This window comes from Musa acuminata, chromosome BXJ2-9 (genome assembly GCF_036884655.1).
Source record: "Musa acuminata AAA Group cultivar baxijiao chromosome BXJ2-9, Cavendish_Baxijiao_AAA, whole genome shotgun sequence".
Lineage (NCBI taxonomy): Eukaryota > Viridiplantae > Streptophyta > Magnoliopsida > Zingiberales > Musaceae > Musa > Musa acuminata.
Window position 1 is genome coordinate 2,399,296 of NC_088346.1, and position 14,182 is coordinate 2,413,477.

At 49.3% G+C, this 14,182-nt stretch overlaps 2 protein-coding genes across 2 annotated transcripts; one reads left to right on the forward strand and one right to left on the reverse strand.

The window, feature by feature from the left end:
• Positions 1-25: 25 nt before the first annotated feature.
• Positions 26-3,213, forward strand: LOC135622414 (uncharacterized). Its single transcript, XM_065124253.1, has 5 exons — positions 26-110; positions 282-2,129; positions 2,242-2,446; positions 2,555-2,751; positions 2,838-3,213. Exons 2-5 carry the CDS (start codon positions 323-325, stop codon positions 2,936-2,938), a joined length of 2,310 nt encoding a protein of 769 aa, XP_064980325.1. The 5' UTR covers positions 26-110; positions 282-322; the 3' UTR covers positions 2,939-3,213.
• A 2,071-nt stretch (positions 3,214-5,284) lies between these two features.
• Positions 5,285-7,733, reverse strand: LOC135622418 (L-type lectin-domain containing receptor kinase S.4-like). Its single transcript, XM_065124257.1, has one exon. It carries the CDS (start codon positions 7,699-7,701, stop codon positions 5,545-5,547), a length of 2,157 nt encoding a protein of 718 aa, XP_064980329.1. The 5' UTR covers positions 7,702-7,733; the 3' UTR covers positions 5,285-5,544.
• Positions 7,734-14,182: the final 6,449 nt, after the last annotated feature.

Consider the following 14,182-nt stretch of genomic DNA (forward strand, 5'->3'; position numbering starts at 1 on the left):
ATCCCCTAATCCTCTCCCCCTGCTATAAATACCACCAAACCGGACCAAATCCCTCTCTCGCTCCTTCGGTTCTCCCGCAGCCAGGAGTGCAACGCGACGCGAAAAGCCTAGTAAGTCTCTCTCAACCCCCCCAACCCACGTTGTTTCCTTGAAATCTTAGTCTGCCTCTTTCCTTTCGCCACCTGTAAGACCACATGCGGGCCCCGCGGCCCCTTCACCTTTCCTTGGGCTCCACCCTCGTGCCCGCGCCGCTCACCGTGGCTTCCCCCTGTCGATCTCAGGTGAAGGTGGGAAGTTAATTCCGTTGCCTGCGGCCGGCGGAATGGCCTCGACCTCCGAGATCATCCTGCCCATCGGCACGCAAAAGCACGACCCGGCTTGGAAGCACTGCCTGATGGTGCGGTCGGCCGGCCGGACGAAGCTCAGGTGCGTGTACTGCATGAAGCAGTTCCTCGGCGGCGGCATCCACCGCATCAAGGAGCACCTCGCCCGCCACAAGGGCAATGCATCGTGCTGCCCCAAGGTGCCGCTGGAGGTGCAGGTCGCGATGCAGCAGAGCCTGGACGGCTCCGCCGCGAGGAGGAAGAAGAAGCTGAAGCCTGCGGAGGAGGTGAGCAGGGCCGACCCTATTCAGGCAGACGGTGGCGATGTGGACGCCGGTTTGCATTTAATCCAGCTCCCGGAGATGGTCGACACGGGTGCGGTCCAGGTGGAAGTAAAAGAGGAGGACGTTGTGACTAAACTTCCGGAGAGGGGGCGGAAGAAGAGAGCAAGATATACTTCTCCTCCCCTTCTTCCTCCTCCTCTATCCCTACAAACTGCTGCTCCGGTGTCGGATCTTGGCAAGCCTTTCATTGGAGGCACCATCAACAAAGATCAAGTTTGTATGGCTATCGGGCGGTTTTTATACGAGGCTGGGGTGCCTTTGGAAGCGGTGAACTGTGCGTCTTTCCAACCAATGGTTGATGCAATTGCTTCGGCAGGACCGGGGCTGGGAATGTTATCTTATCATGATTTCCGTGGTTGGATCTTGAAGAGATCAGTTGATGAATTGAATAACACATTGGAGCAATACAAGGCAACATGGAGCCGAACTGGGTGTTCGGTGTTGGCAGATGAATGGACTACGACTACCGGTAAGACCCTGATAAACTTTATGGTATACTGTCCTGAAGGAACGATGTTCCTGAAATCAGTTGATGCATCACACATAGTTACGTCTGCTGATACTCTATATGAGCTGCTTAAGCATGTTGTGGAAGGAGTCGGTGAGAGAAATGTAGTTCAGGTGATTACTAGTTATTCGGAGATCCATGTTGCTGCCGGGAGCAAGTTGGCAGAAACATTTCCCACGTTGTTTTGGACGCCATGTGCTTCTCAATGCATAGAAGAAATTCTAGAGGACATCGGGAAGTTGGAAGCGATAAGCGAGGTCATCGAGAATGCTAAAGCCATCACAGGGTTTATCTACTCTAATGCAGTTGTCTTGAATATGACGAGGAAGTATACGAATGGGAAAGATTTAATACTTCCTTGTGACAGCCGGTCTGCCATGAACTTCATCACATTGAAGAGTCTGATTAGCTTAAAGGAGGACTTGACAATGATGGTCACTTCAGGGGAGTGGTTGGATTCGCCATATTCAAGGAAGCCCGGAGGACTTGCAGTATCTGAACTTGTTTGTAGTCCGCCATTTTGGTCTTCTTGTGATGCAATCGTCCGGATAACAGAACCACTTTTGCAGGTTTATAAATTAGTAGAGAGTGATAAGAAACCTGCCATGGGATATATTCATGTCGCGATGTATCAAGTCAAACAGGCAATAAGGAAAGAACTTTTGAAGAAGGCTGACTACATGATTTACTGGGAAATTATAGACTGGAAGTGGAATAGACATCCGCCTAGTCCTCTTTATGCAGCTGCTTTCTTTTTGAACCCTCGCTTCTTCTTCAGCATTCAAGAAGATGTGTGCAATGAGATCTCATCCGGGGTGCTCGATTGTATAGAAAGACTAATCCCCGAGGCAAATATCCAAGATAAAATCCAAAAGGAGCTCAGTCTTTATAAAAGCTCATCGGGGGACTTCGGTAGGAAAATGGCTACTAGAGCAAGGAATACTTTGCTTCCTGGTAAGGAAAACTTGAAAATATTGTTTCTTCTCCAAAGTAATACTAACGCAAGAATTGTTTGTCATTTGATTTTTTTGTTGGTGATTTTGTTCTTCTTTTGGTTATTTTGTAGCTGAATGGTGGTCCACTTATGGAGGCGCTTGCCCGAACTTAATGCGTTTGGCGATACGCATCCTCAGTCAAACATGCAGTGCAAGGGGATGTGAGCGAGTTCACCTTCCTTTTGAACAAATTCACAACCACAGAATGAACTATTTAGAACATCAACGACTTTGTGACCTCATCTTCGTACATTATAACTTGCAGCTACAGCAAAGGTAACTATGATGATGTTCTGGCATGTTGCATGCTGATGGTAGATTATAGTATCTTAATCAAATACTCTTGCAACTCATGGTCAAAATATGAATTATGAATTTATACAGGAAGATTTTGAGGCATAAACCATTTGATCCTATATCCGTCGATAACATTGATGTTGTTGGTGACTGGATTGTGGAGAAAAATGATCTGCTCTCTGCTGATGCTGACCATTCCAATTGGATGACGCTGAACCAACCAGTGGCTACTCAATTGCAATCTGAGTATATAAATGATGAGGAAACCGAAACTTTCCTTGCTGGTATACTTCTTCTATATTGTATATATCTTGATGATTGAACTCACGACCAATTGCTAACTTGAACTTTGGCATTCTTATTTTCACAGGAATTGATGATGAGGTGATCCAGGCTGCTGGCAAGAATGTGGAGGATGATGGTGATATAAAAGAGGATGATGAGGTTCAAGAAGATACGGCTTTTACATGAAATTGGATTGTCAAAGAATAAAGCAAAAATGGCTCCAAGAGGAGTGCTCTCACTCTAGAAGAGGTATGTTGTTGTTAAACACTGAGATTTAGTCCACTTAGTGCTACTTATGCAGACATCATATTGTACATCTGTAGAAGTTTTCAATTTGAAAGTGATAGTTGACATGGCAATTGTAGTTGTAGTCTACTTTATTTATTCCTTTGTTTATTCTAGTTTTTTAAGTTTGTGGACTGTATCACTCCGTTTCCCCAATAATATAGCAAGTTAAACCAGTCCTGTTGATAGAAGTGGTGCAGTGGATTTCAAAAGAAATGATTGATATTTGAAGCAAATTTTCTTTTAGCAATTTCTTATGCTAAATAATGATGAACTTGCATGCTGGCAACAACAAAAATTGTTAGTATCTTAGCTTTCTTTTAAGTTAACCACTGAAAGTTCTAGAACTTGTCCTTGCTTAATCAGCTTGTTCTTTACATGCCCGCCACAGCTGGAGTCACTGGTTTCTCTAAAAGTCAGTATGTGAAAAGTGTATGGTTTCTGCTTTCTTGTTCAACCTATAATATGATCCCACAAGATTATGAATGGTTATAACTAAGATGGAATAGCAAAGATCAATAAACTTATGGCCTTGGATATCAGAAAAATGTGAGTGGTCAATCGGAGAGATGAGACCTAATGCCAACTGTGTTATAAGGAACTTCATGGTCTGATCTATAGAGATGAGACCTAATGTCAAGCTTATATTTGTGAAACCCATTGTACTTATGAAGCAAGGGAGCCGCAATGCTTCTCATGGACATCTTTCTCAATATGTTTCTTGTCTTGGTTTGAATTCTACATGCTTTGCTAGATTTTAGTCTCAAGGAACTGAAATGATCAAGGTGTTGGTTTCCTTAGATTTCCAGAGTTCTATGAGACTGATCAACAAGAAAAACTCTTATTTCCGAAATTAAGAGGCTAATAATATTATTGTGATGGACAAAAGTGACTTATGCATGTTATATATGCTTTGGATTCTTGAGGGTGGTTCCAGATGATCCAAGCTGACCATATCGTATTGTGGTGGCATGGTATCAGCATGGGTGTTTATATCATGCGAAGAACAAGCTACATATATGTGCCAATTAGCACATTTCATGCTGTCACATCACCAGCATATGCACCTAACCTGTGGACTTCTACACTTTGGTATATGTCATTGTTTTGCTGCACTCTTATCATGTTTTGTTTTGTTGCATTTGATAGAGACTTTTCATGGTTGACCAAGCTCCCAAACAATGTCTTCAATCAATTTAGGTTTATCCTCAAATCTGTGCTTCTTGTGGTTTTTGTGCACATGTTAGATACTCTATATTCTTTTGGTATATATGAAAGATAATAGGAGGGCTAATTATATATTATCAAAATGAAACATTTAATTATATTTTTCCTCATATCGTTGATTTTGTTGATGAAAATATCATAGAGTTGATTTTACCGTCGACTTATCACTATGTGATATTTTCATCAATAAAATTAACGATGTGAGAAAAAATAAGATTAAATTATTTATTTTCATAAGTAAAAATAATTTAACTTTTAAAAATATAAAAATAATAATTAATTACGAGAGATAATATGATATTTGGAGGGTGTATATGGCCGTACTGAAATTTGCAGCGGCAAATATATTATTTGAGAGCTTTATAAGTGTGTGTATATATATATATATATATATATATATATATATATAACTCAGCCCCAATTGTCTATAACTCAGATCAGCTAAAGGATTCAGAATAGCATATCTGCTTATTTTAGAGCATTGTGCAGTCTGACTTTAAAGCGGGCCATATTTGTATCGGTAGATCTCATCGGATCAAAGCTGTAAAGTTGTTCTTTGTAGCTGGTGGTGCAGAGTTATTCTGCGTGTCAGGCAGGATCTTTAACGGAGAGTTGTCTTGCTGCAAGAATGCATGGCCTCGTGGTCAAATCAGTGCATTGAAAACCCCCCTCTGGGTAGGTAAAAATTTAAGTTGGTAGACCAAAGCACATACAGCCACAGCATATACTATGCTATTACATCAAACTGGACATTGGTGTGTCACCACTGTTACATAATAAACAATCGGGTTAAAAGACCCGATTTGAATCGAAACCAAATCGATTAAGAATCAGAGTCGAATTAAATCGATGGTTCATTAATTCGAAATCAGAGTCGAATCAGAATTCGTTCTGATTCCAAAAAAAAAAAATCAAATGAATTTATCTCTTTCAACTAATTAAAGAGGTATTTTGAACAAATAATAAATAAAAATAGTGGGTTCCGTTCTTGAACCGAATCCATTTTGGTTTGCTTCCAAATTTGATAGAAAGAAATCGGGATCGTGTTCACCAAAACAGTTAGGCAAGTAGGAATGATTTTTAACGGCGAAGCGAAGGCAACAAAGTGTCCTCGCCTCACACCAAACTGTCCTATTCGACCAATTCGCTCAGCCTCCCGTACGGACGGACTACCGACACTGTCCCGTGATCGACATCCGATAGATCAGCTCGAACCGACAGACCCACCGAGCCCAACCTCACGCAAATCTTAGCGCCCTCTTCTTTTCGTCGGTACGGGCTCACAAGCTCACTTGTGAGAACCGGGAGAGGGGGGAGTAAGCGGGCCCCGCCGCCTCCTCGACAACGGCAGCCGAGCTCATGGAGACCTTCTCGAACGATGAAGGGTAGGAGTGCACGAAGTCGTCGAAGCCAACGCTGCTCTCGCCGGCGGCGGAGTATTCCGCCGGGCCGGGCATCGGCGGTACCTCCGCCGCATCACCGCCGTCGAGGTACCGCGCCACCTCCCTCGTGCCCGGCCTGGCCGCCGCCGACGGGTGTGAGCACCAGACGCCCACCTTTAAGGCCACCGCTACCTCCTCAAGATCGTACTCGCCGCCCAGCCGCGGGTCCACCACGTCGGCCCACTGACCCGCGGTCCACCGCTCCCACACCCAGTCCACCAGCACCAGCTCCTCCGGCGCCGCCTTCGGCTCGATGGGCCGCCGCCCGCACACCACCTCGAGCACCAGGGCTCCGAAGGCGAACACGTCGGAGCTGGTGGTGGCCTTGCCGGTGCGGGTGAGCTCGGGCGCCAGGTAGCCGAGGGTGCCCACCACGCGGGTGGTGCTTGGGTTGGCGCCGTGGTCGTATAGCTTGGCCAGCCCGAAGTCGCCGAGGCGGCCGTTGAGCTCGGCGTCGAGGAGGACGTTGCTGGCCTTGACGTCCCGGTGGATCACCACGTGCTCCCATTCCTCGTGGAGGTAGAGGAGCGCGGAGGCGACTCCGCGGAGGATCCTGAAGCGCTGCGACCACGATAGCAGCGGCCCTGGCGGCTGGCCGTGGCGATCGTCGCAGAAGAGGAACTTATCCAGGCTTCCGTTGGGCATGTAGTCGTACACCAGGAGGAGGTCGCCGCGGCGGCGACACCAGCCCTGCAGCTGCACCAGGTTCCGGTGGCGTAGCCGGCCGATGCTGGCGATCTCCGCTACGAACTCGCGAATCCCCTGCCTGGACTCGTGGGAGACACGCTTCACCGCCACCTCCACCCGCGAGCCCGGAAGCGTCCCCTTGTAGACCTTGCCGAACCCGCCGAAGCCCAGGAGCTCTCGGTCCCGAAATCCCTTGGTGGCGCGCTTCAGCTCCTCGTAGGAGAAGCGATGCGGGCCGCAGGTCAGCTCCCACGGCTCGATCACGTCGGCGTTCTTGATCTTGTAGAAGAGGTACGCTGCAGCGGCTATAGCGGCGACAAGGACGACAAAGGCCGTGACAGGGGCAGCGACGATCAAGGGAATATTTTTCTTGCTCGGCTCAGGAAGCGAAGGCAGGGAGGAGAGGTCGAGCGATCGCGCGACGCCATTCATCTTAAAACTCCAACCAAGGAGATAATGGGAACTGGCGAGCAATCCGGTGGACGCCGAGAAGCCCACAAACATTTCGTCCTGGAGAATCGGGGACAAATCCACCGGAAAGGATATCAGCGGAGTGTCCGGCTTCGAGGAGAAGGGCGACACAGTGACGTTGACGACCTTCGCTACTCCGTCGTAATCGACCCAAGCTTGGACCGTGTGGCCGCCTTTGAGATTGAGGTCGTTCTTGGCGCCGTCGCTGCCGAAGTAGGCGACGGCAGCGGACCGATTGGAGGCCAAGTTGTTGATGTCGATTCCAACATGGTTGTCGTTGATGTCCAAGAACTCGAAGTCCTGGACAGTGTCGAACTCCACGGCGAAGACGTGGTTGGTGGCGTTACCGATGTCGGAGGAGTTCATGAGGCCGAGGTACTGGCTGGGCTGGGCACCCGGGAGCTCCTTGGAGGGCGCGATGGTGAAGGCAAAGCCGTGGCCGCCGAGCTTGGGGTACTCGGGGACGATGGCGAAGGCGAAGGCGGTGGAGAAGGAGAAGGCAGAGCCGTCGGTAGCGTTCCGGAACCGGAGGGCCTCCGGGTAGAAGGCGCGCCCGATCAACCGGGTCGTCTCGTTCGTCAGGCGCAGGATCCCGCCGTCCTGGATTTCCGCCGTCTTGATCAAGCTTATGTTTCGCCCGCCGCCATTTACGCCACCGTCTGCTGCGGCAGAGAAGCCGGTGTAGATGAACTCATCTTGCTGGGCGGCGGCGGAGAGGATGAGAGAGACAATAAGAGGGAAAAAGATCCAACTTTGACGCATCGGAGAGGAGATGATAGCCCGTACAGAGAGGGGAAAGGGGGATTCCTTGCGAACGAGGGATCTCGAAAGGGCCATCGAGGAGAGTTTTGTAGCAGCGAGGGAGGAACCAAGAAGGCGTCCCGTTGGTATGATGTCGACGACTTGCAAACTAAAATTACCAGAAAGCCCATATGCTTTCGGGAAATCGCGTCCCATTTCCCTCAAAAAGTAAACGCTGACAGGGTTAAATACGATATTTCAGATTCGTAACGGGACAGGTGGATCGTAGGTGAACCATCAGGAACGACGCAGTGGGCCCGGGAGCCACGTGCGGTGAGCAAGTCGCGGCCATCGGCATCGATCCATTTCGTTAATGTCCCGTGATCGAACCAGGACCGTTGGATGAGGGTCGCGGACGAGCGGTGCGGCGGTACTCGTCGGACACCCTGGAGGAGGTGACGGGCTTCCGAAGGTCAAAATCCGCGAGACCAATTGGCCCGTCCGTCAACCCCACTCGGAGGGACAAGGACAGCAGCGCCCACACGTCGCCATCACGGCCGAAAAAATGAGACCCAAGGCAAGAAACGGAGTCATCATCTTGGTGTTGATATAGTTCGACTCCACTGATCATCGCATCAGGCTACAAAGTATACCGTCCCCGTGGAGGTGAAGTCCACATCCCTATCACGTCGAAGACCTGACCACTAGTGGCCATTGGGAGATCAAAGCAGTTACGAGGATAGTAATTATGATAAGACTTACTGACGTTAGATGATGTCTCACGTCTCAATCGATGCGAGAGCACCGGGTCAAATGGACCAGAACATCGATCGAGGCGCATTAATGTCTTCTCATGCTCGGTTCTTCACGTCACGTCAACACTAATGTCAGACGCTACCAGCCTGCCCCTTGCAAGTAGGCACATCAGGAAACAGTAAGCTTCCCTATAAATACCCTCGCATTCTAAATGGAAGGGAGAGACAAAAAAGACTTCTTTATCTGAAATCCCTTTCACATCAACTAACTTGATCGTCGGAGGGGTCGGGTCGAGCCTCCCAACCCGACCTGTGTGCAGGAACAAAGACGGGGTGCCTCCCATCGCATGCCCAGGCGAGGAGTCCCCTCCCAAAGGAAGCGACGACCCCGTTCCGATCGGACCACCGTGATCGGTCACCTCGATGGACTCGAGGGTCGTACCAGGAAGATCCCCATCATCCGGACCCGAACTGAGTCGCGTCGGCCCCGAGGCCACGACTCAAAGTTGTTTACACTAACATTTTAGCGCTAGAAGGAGGGCCCGGAATGACAGGGGATCACCCGAGCGGCTCATATGAGCCCACGGCTAAGATGTCGCACTCGACTGAAGCCTCGGGGGAACATCCCCCGCACGGAGACCATCGTGACGAACACTCCGCCACGACCTCAGAACGATATTGGCGAATATTCAACGACCCGGGCTTGTCGCCGCCCGACAGCGCCCCAGCTGACTCGACGCCTGTGTCATCCGAGACCTTTCAGGACCTCGTCCGTCAAGTCCGAGCTCTGATGGGTATGTTGCAAACTATTATCCCGCTTGTTTCTCATCCGACGCACCCGCTTGTAATCGAACCACTACGACAACGCAAGGCGCCCGTTCGGGCCCACATGACACTTCCGAAGCCCCCCACTTTGCCTCGGGTCCAACCGGCCCCACTCGGCGATCCAGTGATGGCAAACTCGAGCGACCTCCCGGAACCCAAGGCACTCTCTTCGGACTCCCTGTGGACCCAGTTGCGCTTCGTCAACCAGCGACTCGACGAGGTGCAGAAAGAGGTTCACAGGTCCAAGGGGGAGCTCGGGGAGGACGCACACCAAGGGTCTCCCTTCACGCCCGAGATATGGGATCAGACAATCCCCCCGGACTTCCAGCTCCCCTCTCTGGACGCTTACGATGGCTCCACCGACCCAACGGACCATGTAGCTGCTTTTCGTGCCCAAATGGCGCTATACAGAACCTCTGATGCCCTGATGTGCAGAGCGTTCCCTACCACTATGAGAGGGTCAGCCCACGCGTGGTATGGCGGCTTGAAGACCGGAATGATTGCTTCCTTCGATCAGCTCGTCAAAGACTTCGAGCTCCACTTCGTGGCCTATGCACGGTCGAAGCCTTCCGCGGCACTGCTCCTCGGACTCAAACAAAGGGAGGACGATCTCCTCTCACATTTTGTGAATCGTTTTACCACGCAAATCCGGGGTTCGTCGGACACTCACCCCTCTCTGTTGGTGCAGGCGTTTATGATAGGCCTGCGACCTTCCAGATTCCTCTGGTCCCTCGCGGAGCGACCTCCCACCACGGTGCCAGAGATGCTCCAACGGGCTAACCGATACATCGCAGCAGAGGCCTGGGCGGCTGTGAGGAGAAGGGACGACTCCCGACAGCGGGCTCCATAAGAGAGGTCAAGCACCCGCGGTGGCTACCCGATGAAGTCCTTATGAAAAGAAATCTAAGCCCTGCCTTAGTCTCTTCCGAGCGAAGGTCCAGTATATACCTGACCCCCTCTCGGCTCGCAGTTAGACCCGGCTTAAACCCTTCTGAATCTACACGGCTCGGCCGTAGACTGCCAAGTCCACCTTAGGGCGGCCTTCCCGCCTGAGCTGCATCTCTCGGTCGTAGACTGCCGAGTTCCCCTTAGGGCGGCCTCCCCGCCAACGTTGTGCTCCCCGACCATAATGCCCGAGACCACACCTGCGCGGCCTGCCCGCCTGCGTCGTGCTCCTCGGCTCCATGCTTCCCGAGACACACCTACGCGGCCAGCTCGCTTCCGTCGTACTCCTCGGCTCCATGCTCCCCGAGACACACCTGCGCGGTCAGCCTGCCTACGTCGTGCTCCTCGGTTCCATGCTCCCCGAGACACACCTGCTCGGCCAGCCCGCTTGCGTCGTGCTCCTCGGCCCCATGCTTCCCGAGACACGCCTACGCAGCCAACCCGCCTGCGTCGTGCTCCCCGACTCCATGCTCCTCGAGACACACCTGTGCGGCTAGCCCGCTTGCATCGTACTTCTCGACCCCATGCTTCCCGAGATGCACCTGCACGGCCAACCCGCCTGCGTCGTGCTCCTCGACTCCCTGCTCCCTGGGACACACCTGCGCGGCCAGCCCGTCTATATCGTGCTCCTTGGCTCCTAGCTCCCCAAGACACGCCTGCGCGACCAGCCCACCTGCGTCGTGCCCCTCGGCTCCATGCTCCTCGAGACCGCGCCTGCACGGCCAACCCGCCTGAAAGCTAAAGCCATGCCTCGGACTCCCGTTACAATGACCGATGCATAGCTTCTTTCCGGAGGGGAATATGATGAGGATAATAATTATGATAAGACTCGGCTGACGTTAGATGACGCCTCACGCCTCGATCGACGCAACAGCACCTGGTCAAACGGACCAGAATGCCGACCGAGGTGCATTAACGCCTGCTTAGGCTCGGTTCTTCATGTCACGCCAACACCAATGTCAGACGCTACCAGCCTATCCCCTGCAAGTGGGCACATCAGGAAACAGTAAGCTTCCCTATAAATACCATCGCATTCTAAACGGGAGGGAGAGACCAAAAAAAACTTCTTCATCTGAAATCCTCTTCACATCAACTAACTTGATCGTCGGAGGGGTTGGGTCGAGCCTCCTGACCCGACCTGTGTGTAGAAACAAAGACAGGGCACCTCCCATCGCGTGCCCAGGCGAGGAGTCCCCTCCCGGAGGAAGCGATGACCCATCCCGATCGAACCACCGTGATCGGCCACCTCGACGGACTCGGGGGTCATACCGAAAAGATCCATATTATTTGGATATGAACCGAGTCGCGTCGGCCTCGAGGCCACCGCTGAAAGTTGTTTACACTAACAAGTAGATTATGCTATGACCCGAGGGTATGGGTGTGGCACGGTATGGTCTTTAACGGCGTCAGTGGACAACAGGTTGCTTGTTTCTTTCAAAAGGTGGTGGATACTGCAATCTCAATTCGTTCGCCAACTCCAACTCGCAGCTGCAAATGGATTGTGTTGACCGGAAACCTGTCAACGTTGGCAGAATTCAAGATGGCTCGAATGCCTTGTGGCAGCAAAGTTTGACTTTTTGGTTTCAGAGCCTTCTTCGAATCGATGGGAGTCAAAAGCGTGCAGTTGACGCACTAGGTGGCAATTCTACCATCTTCTGGAACAATATCATCCATCTTAGACGAGAGATTTGGCCCACAGGAAGTCAGATCAATTAAGAAAAAGGAGATTAACCTAACCTAACCTAACCTCAACACAACCCAGCACAGCTCATACAAGCGGAGATATATTCTGAGTAAATTCATTTAAAACTAAAATTGATGACATCGAATTATGTCATGTATATGTCATTCATCCACGTGACATTGTCGATGATGTTTCGTTGTTTCATATACTTAGTGATAGTTTATTCGACATTCGAAGGGTTAATGTTGCGGTGAAGTAGTGACGAAGAGATTCCTGTTTCTTATGGGAAGGAGTTCATCTTGAGCTTTCTAATTATCCTAAGTTTTTTAAGGAGGAGGAAGAAGAAGAAGAAGAAAAGTTGCCAATGTGAAAGGTGAGATTCTTAGATGACGGTCATTGTGGTTAGGAGTTAGAAGAGTCATTGTGTGGGATTAGGAAGGGTTCCGGATGTCTTACAGTATGCATCGTCTAAACCTAAGTCTAATATGTGGGCGGAGTGGATTAACCTCTTTCGGCACTAAAGAACAGACCGAGATGATGATGATGAAGTTGTGTGGAACATGGAGATACGGCCTTGACTTCGTCTAAGTGTCATGAGGCGTCACGATCTCTCGAGGAGTTGTGGAACTCCCATGGCGGATAGATATCAACATCTATGATCAGCACCTGATCATGTGTTAAACATTCTTCGATAAGCAGGTTTCTATAGCCTCAATATATGACTTCAGACAAGCAGAAAACAATCAAGACTAAACTTCTCAGTGTCACGTTCTAAAGGGAAAAACCTAAGGACGATATGGACAGCTCTTCATTCTGTAGCTTTCGATGATCTCTGGTGTAATTTGTGGTTTGAAACGTTCGAGAGGATGAGTTATTATCCATTTCGATCATGTAGCCGAATTTTGCATCATCCTAACAAAGGTGAAATATTAGTAAGCTATAAGATGTTGATGACCAGAACACTCGAAAGGATGCCCTTTCTTCATAAACATATCATGGCTTCCAGACGCAGGATCGAAGTCTACAGCAGCGGCTGATATGAAATGATGGAACGCGTTATCCACACCCATCTCGGAAGTGGATGACGCTGACCGGCCTAGTAGCAGAAGCCCCGGTGGCGTTGACGGCGTGCGCAGCAGCATCTCCCACTTCAGCCGAAATCGAACGCTTGTCGGCCAACTGCAGTGGCGTCGGATTCTCTTGCTCCTCCACCACCCATGTCGCCGTTCTCCTCACGCTTGCGCAACTTGTTCCACTCAGGTTGATTGAGATCATTGACCACAAGATCATAGGTATCCAAGATTTCTGTGATACTAAAAGATTAAAGTGAGAGTCAGTGATGTATCTTTTGACACCACGCAGAGTAAAGTTTACAAAGCATGGTCATGTGACGACGAAAGGACTCCTGATAGAGAGTAATGGTGAAGGGCAAGGCGGGAGTGATGATGGCAGGACACGGTGTTTGGTAAGGGGAGTGGTTTCGGGTGCAAAATGCAGCTCCACACCACAAATGATAGGAACTATGCTTAGTATTGGCCTTGATTCGGTTCGTGTTATGATTCGAATCACATCATGTGACTGATCGTTCCCTTGTGTTAGAGTCATCCTTCCACCCAAATTATGACGTGATTCGAAGAAAATGACATTTGGTAGGTTGCCCAGTGGCCGAAGCCATAATACCCTGGTAGGAGAATGTTTGAATTGATGGACGAATCATTTAATGAGTTTGAGATTTTTAAATTCAATGCATAATTAAATAGATAATTTAGATCCTTAGATCTTCCGTCCAGTTTCTAAGGGATACTTTCTGTCATCTATTATATTATATAAACCCCATTACCTTATTTATGATTTATAAAATAAACTATATATTATAAGAAGAAAGATATCATCGATGTCCTAATTAATATTAGTCTAACGTGATCTAAATCTGTATGCGTAGAGTTGTTCGAGATGTCTTCGAAATGAAAATATTAAAATAATTTATTAATCTGGTCCTTTCAAAACCCAAGTAAGTAATCTCGGGTAAGTGCATGTGATTCTGAGTGGTGAAAAGTAATCCTCCTAAAATCGCATTAAAAATGAGCTTTTATATCTGATTATAAAGGGGTAAAATATTTTATGAAAATTTTTGTAGGGAGGTAGTCCTAAATCGCCTCTAACAATCTTCACTTACCTTTTCTCTGCATGGGCTATAAGGGGAGACAACCTACAACTGTCTGCCTTCTTGGACTCTTATCCGCATGAGCAGACCATATGTCAGATGATAATTGATCAACAATATTTTTCTTATCATTTGTCTCCTATGAATGCGTGCTTTTGGGTTTCTTTCGGAGAGACCCCAAAGTGCAACAGTCAACTTATCCGA